Genomic DNA, 14,922 nt, shown 5'->3' with positions numbered 1-14,922 from the left:
TACTGTGTGGAAATGCCACATATGCCACCCTTTTAAATATATTTCTTTGTTTAAGTACCATTACTGACATAATTTGGTGCAGGAAAAGTCCCCACACGTGTGTATGTTATGGCTGGTAATAATATTAATGATGACATATATGTGACTGTGTTTGTTAGGGCCGTACATTAGGTGACAGCACCGCCGGGCAATGTCGCAAAAGAAGTTTCATGCCTCCCAGTTTCTTTGAAGATGAAACCGTGGATTTCCCCGATGATCTGGACACGTCCTTCTTCACCAGAGTGAGCAGTGAACACACTCACATACACTGATAGGATAACCTTTTAGTCACAGCGGCTTTAATTAACAATATTAGATTTGTATGCAGTAAACAAAGGGTCAAGTGAAGTCAGGTTTATTTAAATAGCATATTTTGAATACTGTAACATTTTCTCAAGTGCTCCACAACATCAAACAAAGACTTGAAACATTTCATATGTAACATACGAAATAAGCAATGAAACAAAGAGAAAGCCAGAACAACACGCAAGGATATCTGCATGAGAGCTATATAATGCGGAAAAAAAAACCAGAATTGAAATTGAATTGGAACTAATCTGGAAATGTTAGGGAAAATAAATGTTTTTAATTTAGATTTTAATACTGGTGGTGAAGTTGATGACCTGATGTGGAAGAAGAGGCTGTTTCCTGCTCGGCCTTAAGTGTCAATCTGGATCTTATAACCACTAAAAGGTGCTGGTCCAGTGACCTTTTATTGGGTATAGGGGTGCAAAAGGTCAGACGGACAAGCTGGGGGCTGCTCCATTTAAGCACTTCTACACAGACAGTAACATTTTAAAATGAATCCCAGGTTGCCAACATAAGGATGTCAGGATAAGAGAAATGTGTACAGAAGCGGTCAGGAGCCGCAGAACCAGCTAAAACTGTGATATGAGTGTTTGGCTCATTTCCAACATACAAATAAATAAACTATTCCAACCTCGAAGTGGTAAATGCACGAGCGACCTTTATATTAGTTTATTTATATGTATGCTTTTCTCAGTTTTTTTTAAGTTAAGCCAATCTGCTTTTATGTGTTTGTGTTTTTGTATTTCAAAAATGCTTTTCAGAGAATTAAGATGGAGAATTTGTAAAACTGTTGCTATTAACTAACGAGATATACACTCACTGAGCTGAATTTCAATGATCCTTTTTGTCCATGTAACTATTCAGATCCAAACATCTGATGAGTTGATTCAAAATACCTTCTTGTGGTCCGAGCAGACACTTTACTATTATATTTATTACCTCTTGTTTTAAAATCCTTCTCACTTGGTTTTCCTCTTCACAGGATGGCCTGCAGGACGAGTTATCCAGTTACGCTGACGAGGTTTTTGAGACCACATCAGAGGCCGCCCTCCAACAGCTGGATGAGAGCGAGCTGACAGGAAGCCCACTGGATAAGAGTGAACTGGAGAGGAGTCATCTCATGCTGTGGGTTTATATGTTGTTGTTGTTGTTTTTTTTACCTGTTATCCACATATACATTTGAAAGTAGACACGAGGAGAGCCAAACTAACAACTTATCGATTTGCGTTTCTCTGCTTCCTTCTTCTTCCCACTTCCCACAGGCCTTTAGAGCGAGGATGGCGGAAGGCAAAAGATGGCTCTCTGGTTCAACCGAAAGTGCGTCTGAAACAGGAGGTGGTGAGCGTCAGCCATCAGCAGCGGGGACAACGAATCGTGGTTCCCGTTAAGAGGCTGTTTGCCCGAGAGAAGAGGCCGTACGGGCTGGGAATGATCGGTCGCCTCACAAACCGGACATACCGCAAACGCATCGACAGCTTCGTCAAGAGGCAGATCGAAGACATGGACGATCACAGGTGAGACGGCTGATAATGTTTTCTTTCATCCTCTGATCTGAAATTTTTCAAAGCTTTTGTCCAAGTAAATGAAGCATTTAAATTCCCCTCCTCTCCTCTCCAGGCCTTTTTTTACCTACTGGATCACATGTGTCCATTTGCTCATCACCATTCTGGCTGTCACTATCTACGGTATCGCCCCTGTTGGCTTCTCACAACATGAAACTGTAGACTCTGTAAGTATACTGACAGCTCCTTGTTATGTTGTTTAACGTGTTAGCTGGTTTGTTGTATATTAATTGTTAAATAATGTAATTCTTTTAACTTTTTTTAAGGTGTTGAGGAACAAAGGGGTTTATGAAAATGTTAAGTTTGTGCAACAACAAAACTTCTGGGTGGGTCCGAGCTCTGTAAGTATTTCCAGTCTTACATCTACAAACTACAGTTTTTCTCTACTTTTAATTGTGGTAGTTCCAATGGGAAAGCTGCGGTTTATTAATATAGTTCACTGGATCAGTGATTCGCAACCAGGGTCCTTCCATGGGATACTTAACAGTTTATCAGGATATGTGGAAGAATTTCTTCCTGTTAAAAGGGAGTTTTTCCTCTTTTTTGTCGCTCATGTAAGAATTGCCTTTAAGTGCCCTGTTGTGATTTGGCGCAATCTCAAATCTCCAAAATGTATTACTCAAACTGTCATTTCTTCAATATATTGTTATTCACTACAAATGACCTCTCTTTATTGAAATAAATAATCTTTACATTGATCTAGTTGAAACACTTGTTGCAAGTGAGAGGATCCGAATTTAAAAGTAATAAGTAAGTGTTGTGTAAGTACGTGGTTAAATTACTGAAACAGACAGCTAAAAATTGATTGTTCGCCACAAGTAATGAATTAAATGGTTGAAATAAACGAATGGTTTAATGAGCTATACATTTATACATTATCCCCGTAAATAGTGTATAAGTAGCTAAAACAGCTGACTGCAAGTAATGGATAAGTGGTTAAATTTGTGAGCTCGGAGTTACAGATAAAAGGCTTATTTACTAAAAGAAATGGGTAAATGGTTAACCGGATAGTTGAAAGTAATATATAAATAGTTAATTCGCCCCAAAAAATGACTAAATGGTTAAAATGATTAGAGCTTTAAGAAAATGGATAAATGGTTGAAAGTTTTTGTTGTTGTATGAATACAACTTGACAAAACGGATTTAAACACATTCGGTTTGAATGATTTAAAGATTGTAACTATCAATTATGAAATACAATACAATATCTAATTAGTAATACTAAGTAATGTCCACCTTCCAATCATGTCAAACAGATTTGAAGCTGGATGGATGGGTGTCAGTGAGGTCATCTGGTCGTCAGGACTGTGGAAGGGAGACTCAAGACCAGAAACCAGTGATCCACATGAACAGTCCAAATTCTTAATAAGATGTAATGTCCTCGCCGTCCTGCAGGAAGCGCTGATTCACCTGGGAGCCAAGTTTTCCCCGTGCATGCGTCAAGACGAAGAGATCCGCAAACTGATCAAGGAGAAGAGAGCGAGGGAGAGAGAATCCGGCTGCTGCGTGAGGAACGACCGCTCGGGCTGCCTGCAGACTTTACAAGAGGAGTGTTCGGTCAGTGAAGGGTTTGATAGACTCGCACGGCTGACTGGGACGCGGCTGTTTCACACTCACGACCCTCCTTCACTCTGTACAACACTACCTTGAAGGTGCCACCCAAACATTGTGCTATCGTTTCAGTTTCCGCCAGGAAAACGCTGATGGACACCCATTATTCACGTGACATTAATAATAATGATAATAATAAACTTTACTTGTGTAGCACCTTTCATACAAGTAATGCAGCTCCAAGTGCTTTACAGCAAGAAAATGATGTACGGTGTTTCACATAAAAACAGATATAAAGGGAACTTTAAAAAAAATATAGATAAGAAATGAGATGCATAAGAACAGATGAAATGCATAAAATTAAACACAAATAGAGTTCAAATGTAAAATAAGCAATATGCATTTAAAAGGCGCAGTAGTTCAAGTGCAGGCAAGTGAAAAGAGAGCTTCAAGAGTAGCTAGTTAAAGGCTAAAGTAAAGAGATTTCTTTGAAAAGTCTTAACTGAGCTGGCTTCCCTGATATCTGCAGGGCAGTGTGTTCCACAGCTTTGGAGCGTAGCTGACAAAAGCTGAATCCCCAATTTTCTTTCAGCATTAAGCACATTTATTTTTTGGTATCACCTTTTAGTTTAAGTCACTGCTACGCAATCTCTCTTTTTTTTTTAAATGTTTTTTTCCTCCATCTGTCTGTCTGTCTTCTGCAGAGTACCCTTGCTGTGTGGGTGAAGTGGCCTCAGCACTCCAGTGCTCCGTATCTGAACGGTAAACTCCGTCAGCATGGTTCAGTCTGCCATCAGGACCCCAGGTAGCTTTCCGTTCAATTAAAACACTGTGTATGATTATTATGGCAGTACTTCAAGAGAGTATGTTTAGATAAGCAGTTTGCTACCACGACTGTATTCATTCACTCACTATTAAGGTCTGCAACACATTCATGTAAATGCATAACAAGCATATTTTATTCTATGCATTAACTGTTTTCGGGGGGGGGGCTCGATGTTCACTGGTATTCATTCATTTAGTTATTTATTTGTAACCTTTGCTATTGGTCTTGTAGAATTTGTCTGGAGCCAGCCTCAGTTTCACCTCATGAGTGGCCAGATGACATCACCCAGTGGCCAGTGAGTGCATTTACATGTTAACGCTTTAAGCATTGTATTTATCCTATTTGTATTGTATTTGTACTTTTTGTATATATCTTTTCTGCCTGCATTTTCTATCCTTTAGGCGGCTTTGAAGTCAAAATTTTCTGGCTTTGGGATTCATAAAATCTTTTCTTATCTTTTGCTATCAAGCTATGAAATAGTCACATCCCCAAAACTATGAGGTCGAATTTGAGAGTCTTGGCAGAATAGATGGTATTAATTTGCTGATGTGGATGTACATGAAGAGGATGAATTGTTTGGCATAGTTAAGAGATGAGTTGTGTGTTTCAAAAAGCTCGCCGCGAAGCAAAATATGATTTTAAATTGAAGGAGTTGAAGCTCAGTTGAAGCTCAGGCAGACAATCATCTCCTCGTTTTCATCAGTGAATGATTCAGAACCTTCTCTGTGGTTTGGATCTGTAGGTCTGTACGAGGTATAACTCTGGGAATCACACCAACCTCCCCCACATAGACTGCACCATCACCGGCCGGCCCTGCTGCATCGGGACCAAAGGACGGTCAGGATCAGTGACATTCAATGACTTGCTATGCTCTTAATGTGGAGGGATTAGCGAGTACAGCTTTTCTGAAGTTGTTAGCAGCAGGAGAGTTTTAGATTCTACTAATTTCATGTTTTCATGTCAGGACAGAAACCACTCAATTAAATCATATACAATATAAAGTAACAGCAGCTTGTTTTTATGTTGTCAAAATACCTGCGCTTGACAGAATAGGTTGCTGTCACATTAACTGAAAGCTAAAAATGATGCATTTATGTCATCTGAAAATGCTGAATTTGTCTGAATTGTTGACAGTAAACAGAACAACGTATTTTATGTTGTAGATGTGAAATCACTTCCAGAGAGTACTGTGAATTCATGCACGGCCACTTCCACGAGGAGGCCACCCTCTGCTCACAGGTAGGACAGACCACGCATCCATTTCTACCGCATGCGTCTCGTTTTCAAACCCATTGTGCTGCTTTTAAACCAGTAACAGTTTAAAACTTCCCTGCTCCAGGTGAGGCTCGAACTCACAACCTCGGCATCGCTCTGCAGGTCACTGTCTTATAAGTACCGCGCGCTGACCGATTGCGCCACTGGAGCCTGCAGAGAGCCGTGAATCAAAGGACTTTGGGCTGAATTCAGCGCTGCTCCGTTCCTCCACAGGGTGGCAGTGGATCCTCACTGACTGACCGACAGTCACCCACCGCTTTTCTCCCGTCTTCCTCTCTCCCAGGTGGCTTGTATGGACGATGTGTGCGGTTTGCTGCCTTTCCTTAACCCGGAGATCCCAGATCAGTTCTCCCGGCTGTGGCTGTCTCTCTTCCTTCATGCCGGGTGAGTCAATTCTTCTCTTTCGTCCGGCTTGAGTGTTTACAGCAGCGCTGAAATACATGTTTTATTGTGACGATAGAACTCTTAACTGGCCTAAACGGCCGTTCAGTTAAACCTGTAAGTTGTAAAATGACATGAGGAATAACACGCCGGCTGTCGTGTGTGTGTGTGTGTGTGTGTGTGTGTGTGTGTGTGTGTGTGTGTGTGTGTGTGTGTGTGTGTGTGTGTGTGTGTGTGTGTGTGTGTGTGTGTGTGTGTGTGCGTGTGTGCAGGATCCTGCACTGCCTGGTGTCAGTGCTGTTCCAGATGACGGTGCTGAGGGACATCGAGAAGCTGGCCGGCTGGCTGAGAATCTCCATCATCTACATGCTGAGTGGCATCACTGGCAACTTGGCCTCCGCCATCTTCCTGCCCTACAGAGCCGAGGTACAGAAGTACATACAGAAGTGTTCAATATTAAACGAATAAAAGACACTATGAAGTGATGAGCATTATCTCTGAGTGAACATCCCATCATTCCCTTTATTCCTCTTTGTCCCCCTCCTCCTCCCTCTCCCTCCCTCTCCCAGGTGGGTCCCGCCGGCAGTCAGTTCGGCATCCTGGCCTGTCTGTTCGTGGAGCTCTTTCAGAGCTGGCAGATCCTCGAGCGACCGTGGCGGGCGTTCACGAAGCTGCTGGCCATCTCAGTCTTCTTCTTCTCCTTCGGTCTGCTTCCTTGGATCGACAACTTCGCCCACATCTGTGGCTTTGTGTCGGGCTTCTTCCTGTCCTTCGCCTTCCTGCCATACATCAGGTTGGTGGAGAATGCTGAGGAAGCTAAAAAAAAAATCCCAGTGTTTGTTTATCTGACACGGTGTTAAGGTTTCTGAAAAGGTAGAATTTTATCTTTTAACTCCATCATAGAATGAATAACGCGTTGTTGTTTTTTTTACCTCCACAGCTTCGGCCGCTCTGACATGTACCGAAAGCGTTTGCAGATCTGCGTCTTCCTGCTCGTCTTCATCGGCCTGCTCGCCGCCCTGGCCGTCCTCTTCTACGTCTACCCCGTGAAGTGCGACTGGTGCGAGTACCTCACCTGCATCCCGATCACAGACAAGTTCTGTGAGAAGTACGACCTGAACGCACACCTCCACTGAGCGAGTGGGAATGCAAGCTGGACTGTTTCTGCACTGACGGCGGGCTGATCGTTGAACGATGAAGAGGGAAATGGGGCATCGGTGCTGCAGTGCGACGTGTGACTGAGCAGGAACAGTTGTCCTGCAATAAATCAACAGTATTTCAGAATTCGGACGGACCAATGGAAAGGAACAATAAACTCCATCATGAATAAAGGCTATGCATGGAAGCCTTCAGGCATTGGACTAAAAATATTCACATGCATGAGAACCAACAGTGTAAAGTTCACTCAAAAGGACTAACGATTGACTGATGTGTGACTGATTTCTAGCTGGGCTAATCAATGACCAGTCACACTGGAGGACGGTTACAAGGTTTCGCACCAAATTATTTACCTCTCTTCTGATGTAAAACTGAGCTAACAGCACCACCTAGTGGCCAAAAGAAACTTTAAAACCTGAAACGGCTGCAGTGGGCGAGATGAGGATTTCTGTTTTGTACTTTTTTTTTACTGATGCTCAAACAGTTTTTGTTCTTTGAGTTAAAACTACTAAAACGACTCAAATGTGCCTTATTGATACACACAACCGCACACGTCATCTTTTTGTGTGGTGTGTGTGTGTGTGTGTGTGTGTGTGTGTGTGTGTGTGTGCGCGTGTGTGCGTGTCAGCAGCGTCTGACGTTAATCTGCGTAAAAAAAAAAAAAAGAAGCTTTTTACGCCAAAAATCATGTAAAATATGTTTTTACTTACGTATTAAGAGACTGAATTGCCATTTTGTTTATTTGTTTACCACTCTGGAAACCATGCCGGCACAGCCTTTAATGCACTTCGGTCATAGATGGATTGTTTTTTTTAATACTCAACCTGTGTTACGTGTAAAGAAAGCACTTGTAGGATAACGTGCGCTAATGTGAATAGCTGTTAGAGAGGTGAATTTGTTAGTGTTTCTGTTATTAAAAGTGGTGGCGTTTTAGCCACCTGACAACACAACGATAGTCTGTGTTTTACCTGCTCACGGAGGACAACAGGAGAGAGACAGCTGCTCCAGGTGAGACTCGAACTCACAACCTCTGCATCGCTCTGCAGGTCACTGTCTTATAAGTACCGCGCGCTGACCGATTGCGCCACTGGAGCCTGTAAAGGTTCGAGAAAAGGTTTGTATTTATGAAACGTGGGGCATGAACGTGGCTGCTTCTTGTGGCGTGACACCAGTCTGCATTTAGGAAAACGCTCCTTATTCATCAGCTTCCGCAAATCCACACTGACCCGCAGACACGCGTCAACACGGGTTTGCATTTCAGATTACTGGTTCACAGTAACAAAGAGGCCAGAGAAGTGACTGTGGATCACTTCTTATTGATGTTTGTTATAAAGCGATAAAAAAAAAAAATTAAAAAAAAATTCTGCTCGCCACTTCTGATCACGAGAAGCAAAACAAATCCTCAAAATCCTTCTCTTAGTTAAAAACATGAATTTACCATCAAATTTCAATTAGACGACAGGTTGTACTTCATCCTCTGTTGCAGCATGTGGTGCCATCTGGTGGAATCTTCTTGTTCAGATTTTCGTTGGCTATACAAAGCGTCAATCGACTGGCTGGATCTGTAAACAACAGAAGAAGGCGGGTACCTCCGTTCAACACGGACTCCGGTCAGCTGGTTATAGGCTGAGGAAGCTTCTATTGGCTCAGTGAGTTGTCAATCAAACGGACAGCGTGCAGATGGACCATCTGAAAGGCGGTGCAGCGACACCACTCCAACTGCCGGGAAATTCAAACGATCCAACGGCGGAACGGGTGTATTATGGATATAATAATGTGTTTTGGACTAAATACTTTACTGGACTTTTGCTGACATAACCAGACTTATTGTTGTCACACTTTTATGGAGGTTGCTGGACTGTGTGGCTTAACTGGTGAGTCGCATCCATTTTGTAACGTTTGTTTGCTCGGTGGTGGTCTGCAAAAGTTTTTTACTGAACCCGCTGTGATGATTTTATCTTTAAACTGTACTGTAGATGACGAAGCTGAGGATATTAAAAGGTAAATGGATGAATGAGATTAACCAGTTTTTGGTTCACCGTAATTATGCCTAGTTTTTCAGTTAATTGTACTATTTGACCATCAAGAAATTCAGATTCCCAGTTTTTTTCAGTGAGTTGAGTTTTCTATTTTCTGAATGAGTTTTTAATTTGAATGCAATTGTGCATTTATGTGTGCAACCACAGACGGTATATATAAAAGTACACATAGCTTCCGGGTCTGAAAACCGAGGCCAATGGTGAGGTACCATAACGTGCAATACCACCGAGGGCCGCCAGAGGTCGGCTCCAAAACGGCCTCGGCTACGTAGACTAACATCCAACTTCTCTCATGAAATACAAAGTCATTATGGTTTTCATCAAGTCACTCCTTATTGGTTTTCTGGCAGTCCATCTCATCTGAAAATAATCTTATCATTATTAGATATTAGGCCTCAAAAAGATGTAGGTTTAATCTTCACAGACAGTTTACGCTTCGATTTTTAAATTGCAGCTAACACTTCACCAACAGCAGGTGCTGTGGATTAAGGAAAAGCGTGCGTGCTTTTGCTTTTCAAAACAAAAACAAAACAAAAAGAAACAAACCAGTAACGGTGTTCTCCTTTAACACCTACACTAAGATCATCTATAAACTCTCTACATGATATGGTATCTGGTCCTCATCTGCACAGAGAGCAGCTTTGTTGTGTTTGGTGAATGACCTCTAGATGGCATCCTGACACCAACAGCTTGGCGGCTTGACCGAGAGTACAAAGCTTTCATTACAGCAACATTGTCGCGTTGTTCTTTTGGGATCTGAATGCCATTAACTGAAGCAGAAGGTTTATTAGCGTGCCGAACTCTTATTGCCCCCCCCCCCCGACGCTCCCCGTGTGTTGTACCACTGGGTTTGTTCAATCTTCAATCTCAATTTATTTATTTATTTTTTAATTGAAACGCAGTACACTTAAGAACAAGTTTAGCGATTATAAAAATGTAAATTGGCATGCCTGTATAAGTTATTTCACCCATTTCAAGTCACCAGTGCAAGCAGTGAAAGAATAAACGTGCGTACAGGTGACGGGTCTGCAGCAACGCTTCCTTTTCTTTCTCTAAATGCAAACAGGAAGTGCTCCAGCGATGGAGACCTTTGCTATGGACAGCTGCTGTTTTTGAATATCAAACAATTTGACATTTTGCTCATCAGGTTACGTAAGGTCAGCAGGAATTACTCGCCTACTTTTGCGGTGACCTTTTTGAAGTTTTGTTGTTAATGTGTGGTGAAGGGCCTAAAGCCTGTACTCTACTCTGCTACAGAAATACCGTGGCCCAGGTGACAAAGTTAGAGGAACAACAATGGCCCTGTTTTTCTACAAGTTGGGCAATATAATTGACTTTCTTGCTGAAAGTTGCATCCCGCTGAGATATTAGTGACTTTCTTGAGTCTCCATCTCATGATGAGCTTGTCAGGCGCATATGATAGCATCGATAGCTATTATTATTATTATTATTATTATTATTATTATTATTGTATTTCGGCAACGCGAAGTAAAATATGGTTGTGGCGATCCCTTGTTCTTTGGTTTTTCTAATGGGGAAGAAATGATGAAGTAATTTTGTCACAACAGATTTTGTTTATTTACAATATAAAATCAGTTCTAGGTTGAATTATTACGGGAGTCCATGAACGGAAAGAGGAAGTTGATCCGATAAACTTGTTAGCTCGCCCGCTTGCACCTCCAGCAGGTATGAGCGTAGCAATATTACCCTTTATTTGGAGTCGTGTTTCTGGCTACCTGATTATTAGTCCAATAATAACTCTTGTGTCGGCTCAGTCTTTGCCTCTCCCAGTCCCTGAGGAGAATCCCTCGCTCTTTAGCTGCTAATTGCTTGGCTATGTTCGCCGGCTGGTTGTTAAGTTCGTCTGTTCGTCGCAATTTTTTTTTCCCGTTGGAGACACCTGCTGCTGGAAATGTTGCTGTGAGAGTCAATCAAAACAGGAATGCTAGAACAGCTAATAGAAGCTCCGTAGCTCCGTTAGTTTAGGAGGAACTGCATGGCTGGGCAATTATTCTGTCAAAACTATATGGAACCATTTGATCCGCTGAAAATCGCAGATATTGATCATAGCGGCTTTAGTAGAAATCTAGATGTCGGGTTATGACTTAAAAAGGCTTGTTTTATGTTATCTAAGCCTAATATTATTTGTCTTCCTTCTCTTTGTTCTCTCTACATAAGCTGCTAATAGTGACAAACGAATGACCCCGCCGACATCCAAATCCTGAAAAATCATCCCGGCACTCATCTTCTTCGGTCATCTGGTGCTCGGTCTAATCGAGGCAGCACCCAAAGCCATTTACCCCCCCCCCTCCCCCCACCACCACCTCCCCCACACACTCTCTGCCACCCCCAACCTCTGCAGACTCTTCATAGGAAATTATCTCTCCCCTGCTACCCCCCTCCCCCCCGCCACCCACACTTCCACACTTATCCCTTCTCCAAATCAACTCCATCCTGTCACGTCCACCTCCTCCTGTCCATTTCATGCCTCCCTATTTCCATCATTCATTCATTCATCTTTTTTTTTTCTTCTTCCAAATCCATCCCCCCGCCCCTCCTCCTCCTCCTCCTCCTCCTCCTCCTCCTCCTCCGCTGCTGCACCCCCCAACTCTCCATCAAGGCTCCTATAGAGATGGTAATGTAACATGAAGAGGATGGTATCTATGAGCCATTGATCGGCATCAAACGAGACACGCTTAGATAATCCCCAGACTCCCCCCCCACCCCCCCCACCTCCCCTCCTCGCCTCATCTTTTAATGGTGGGTTGGTTTTTGGGAAAAAATTAGGCTCAGGTTTCCTACATCACCGGCAGATATTCACAGCGATCAGATGAGAGCCGACAGGAGAGGGGAAGAAATACAAAAACTGAGGAGGAAATATTAGAGAGATGGATGGATGGATGGATGGATGGATGGATGGATGGATGGATGGATGGATGGATGGATGGATGGATGGATGGATGGACGGTTGGATGGATGGACGGATGGATGGATGGATGGATGGATGGTTGTAGCTGCTGTGGTGTCTGCATGGAAAGGTGACCCTGAAACGGGACCCTGACAGCTGGCCAACAGGTGGCCACTGACAGACCCTCTCTCTTCATTGTGTGCCTGGAACAACCAAGACACACACACACACACACACACACACACACACACACACACACACACACACACACACACACACACACACACACACACACACACACACACACACATCCTCAGACTCAGCACCCTGTCCATCAGGTGAAGGAGGCCAACCAAGGGTGGAGGGGGGATAGGAGGGTTGGGGAGTTAGTTGTATTTATGAGTGAGGGAGGGAGGGAGGGAGGGAGGGGAGGGGGAAGGCAGGCCTAGCACACACCTGTCTGTTGATCCTACGTATGACAGAGTTAACGGAGAGTAATGTTATAGCACCACCCACCTCCCCCCAACATGGTCCTATATACCACCTGGACTGTGTGTGTGTGTGTGTGTGTGTGTGTGTGTGTGTGTGTGTGTGTGTGTGTGTGTGTGTGTGTGTGTGTGTGTGTGTGTGTGTGTGTGTGTGTGTGTGTGTGTGTGTGTGTGTGTGTGTGTGTGTGTGTGTTTACTGAAGTGTTTAGCTTAAATCTTACCCACGTGTCTAGTATCTGCTTCATTAGTTAGATCCATAAATATCAGAGATGTGCAAGTTTATCGGATGTTCAATAACTACTTTATCTGACAGAGTTTTCTTCATTTTCCAGCATCGTGCCCTAAAAGCCACTAAATTTCTTTAAAATGTCAGCACATGTGGGTATAAAAGCTTACTTATTAAGCATCAATCCGTTTTTCTTAATAAATACGAGCGTCTCTGCATTTTCCTGCGGACAGCTTGTTCCTCTTCTCATCCACAATAGTCTCTGCTTTGCTGAAAAGCAGCTCGCTATCTACACTTGCACTCGTTGCTTGCTGCTGTCGGTCTTGTGTGACAACTGGCTCCGACAGGCGGTTCATCTGCTGCCCATGTTGCTGCCACTGTGTTTGAATGCATACAGCATGCAAGGAGCAGCTCGTGGTACTTTGTTTGCGGCTCCTTAACTCTCGTCGCCGCTCTCGCTGGCGTGTGCAGTGTTCGTAGCCCATATCTGATTTGCCCGTTTTTTTTTTTTTTTTTCGGATACCATTTTCTAACCTTCCTTCCCTATCAGAGCAGCAAAATCATAAAGTTCTGATCTCGGTATAATTTTAGTCCCGGGTCATTTGCGTTTCTTGGCTCCGTTAAGAGTTCAGTCAGGCGCTTGACCAAAGGTGCTTTCCCTGAATGTGCAGGCCTTGTTTGACGTGAAGTTTGTCATCTGCAGCATCAAGTTGCACTCATCCCTTTGGAGTTTGTTTTAACGAGGGGTAGGCCCGGGGAAATAGCTGGAACTCATGTCGTACTATAATATGACTTGCTTCCTGAGTGCCATGCACACATTTCACTGTCATCTCTAGAGGACAATCCTCCTCTTCCTTGCCATGTGCCCTCCAGCTGTCCTGAAGACTTGCGCTTATCCTCCACTCATTGGCTCAAACAGTCACTAATTACACACACACGCACACACACACACACACACACACGCGCAAGTGCACATACGCGCATACACATCTCATTAGTGATCACTCTTAACAATACTCTCTCCCTGAATGCCCTCTCACAATCTCTCTGATGGTTAGTAATTCTCTCTTTCTGTCCGTGTAAGTGCACGCGACCAGCCCCCCCCCCCTTTGTTTGACCCCCTCCCCTTTGTGTGGTTTACGTCTCACCGGATTCATTTTCATGGAATAATTATCTGATATTAACAAAGCACTTTTCAAATTTGCTAAAGTTAGCGATGCATTATCCAGTAACATGAAGTGTAAAATAGGTGTACCTCAAGGAACCGTGTTCGGTCTCCTATTGTTTAGTATATATCAAATTTATGTCAATGAAACTGCTCTATACACCAACCTTGTCTCCTAATAGTTACATTCATATGGCATTTAAAGGAAACAGCAAATTTTAAAAGAATTTGTAATTCTTTTTTTTTTTTTTAATTCTATGTTTGAGAGGTTAGATTATATTCCAATTTTTGTCTGTATACAATTTTAAATGGCTTCGCCCCTCCTCCACTACCTTACTTTATTTATTTTCATTCTGAGAACTCTAAAAAAAAATCCCCAAGAATTTTATTTGGAATCGACTGTGAAAGTCACAGCTGCAGTTTTAACTTTTTTTTTTTAACCAATTTGCCAAACAAGCACTATGTTAAGTCCAGTTTTTTCAATGTGCTTTTGTTCTAACTGTGACAGGCCAAAGGACTGCAAATGGACATTAGCTCTACACTAATTCTGATGAGAAACATAACCTGGTAACATTTATGTTTTATATTGTACGCAATTCTATACAAATGAAAATAAAACTGAGAACACTGACACAGGTACTGCACAAGGTACACTTGCACACAGGTTTTTTTTTACGGTACTTGGTAGGAAGGTTGTATATCTTTCTAAAGTTCTTCTGATGATGTAGCCTCTTACTTTATTTTTTTTATTTTGTCTCTGCATGTACATGTAATCCCAGACTGACTCTGTGATGTTGAGATTAAGGCTTTGAGGTGACCGTTCTCATCTGGGTTGTTATCATGCTGCTGAACAAAATATGGGACCTGTCAGATTCCTTCATGGTGGTTCTGGATAAAAATGTTAACATCTAAAGGACCTTAAAAAAATTGCGTAGTAGTGTAGATTTATTGCAGTGTCAGCCATCATTGTATCTAGTATGTAATATTTCAATAAA

General features: G+C 42.7%; 1 protein-coding gene and 2 non-coding genes across 6 annotated transcripts in view; 1 reads left to right on the top strand and 2 right to left on the bottom strand.

The window, feature by feature from the left end:
* The window catches only part of rhbdf1b (rhomboid 5 homolog 1b (Drosophila)), a 40,039-nt gene extending 31,988 nt beyond the window's left edge, over positions 1-8,051 (top strand). For all 4 annotated transcript variants that reach the window (XM_069691304.1, XM_069691305.1, XM_069691303.1 and 1 more), the window contains 14 exons: positions 159-281; positions 1,331-1,473; positions 1,611-1,862; positions 1,966-2,077; positions 2,177-2,251; positions 3,306-3,467; positions 4,166-4,266; positions 4,519-4,582; positions 5,030-5,124; positions 5,451-5,526; positions 5,846-5,946; positions 6,216-6,369; positions 6,513-6,736; positions 6,884-8,051. In XM_069691304.1, coding sequence (XP_069547405.1) covers positions 159-281; positions 1,331-1,473; positions 1,611-1,862; positions 1,966-2,077; positions 2,177-2,251; positions 3,306-3,467; positions 4,166-4,266; positions 4,519-4,582; positions 5,030-5,124; positions 5,451-5,526; positions 5,846-5,946; positions 6,216-6,369; positions 6,513-6,736; positions 6,884-7,079 — 1,878 coding nt within the window. In that variant the 3' untranslated portion in view covers positions 7,080-8,051. The remainder of the gene's footprint in view (positions 1-158; positions 282-1,330; positions 1,474-1,610; positions 1,863-1,965; positions 2,078-2,176; positions 2,252-3,305; positions 3,468-4,165; positions 4,267-4,518; positions 4,583-5,029; positions 5,125-5,450; positions 5,527-5,845; positions 5,947-6,215; positions 6,370-6,512; positions 6,737-6,883) is intronic.
* Positions 5,619-5,712, bottom strand: trnai-uau (transfer RNA isoleucine (anticodon UAU)). The gene is made up of 2 exons: positions 5,675-5,712; positions 5,619-5,654 (listed from the first exon to the last, which is right to left on the bottom strand). It is a non-coding gene; the product is annotated as a tRNA-Ile (tRNA).
* A 50-nt stretch (positions 8,052-8,101) lies between the features above and the next one.
* trnai-uau (transfer RNA isoleucine (anticodon UAU)) lies at positions 8,102-8,195 on the bottom strand. Its single transcript has 2 exons — positions 8,158-8,195; positions 8,102-8,137 (listed from the first exon to the last, which is right to left on the bottom strand). It is a non-coding gene; the product is annotated as a tRNA-Ile (tRNA).
* Between the last annotated feature and the right edge of the window lie 6,727 nt (positions 8,196-14,922).

The sequence above is a fragment of the Brachyistius frenatus genome, unplaced genomic scaffold (assembly GCF_029030835.1).
Source record: "Brachyistius frenatus isolate BFR_SWC_R1_liver_20210118 unplaced genomic scaffold, ASM2903083v1 Contig_11, whole genome shotgun sequence".
Taxonomy (NCBI): Eukaryota; Metazoa; Chordata; class Actinopteri; family Embiotocidae; genus Brachyistius; species Brachyistius frenatus.
Note: the sequence above shows the minus strand (reverse complement) of the source record. Positions and strands in the feature narration are given on the sequence as shown.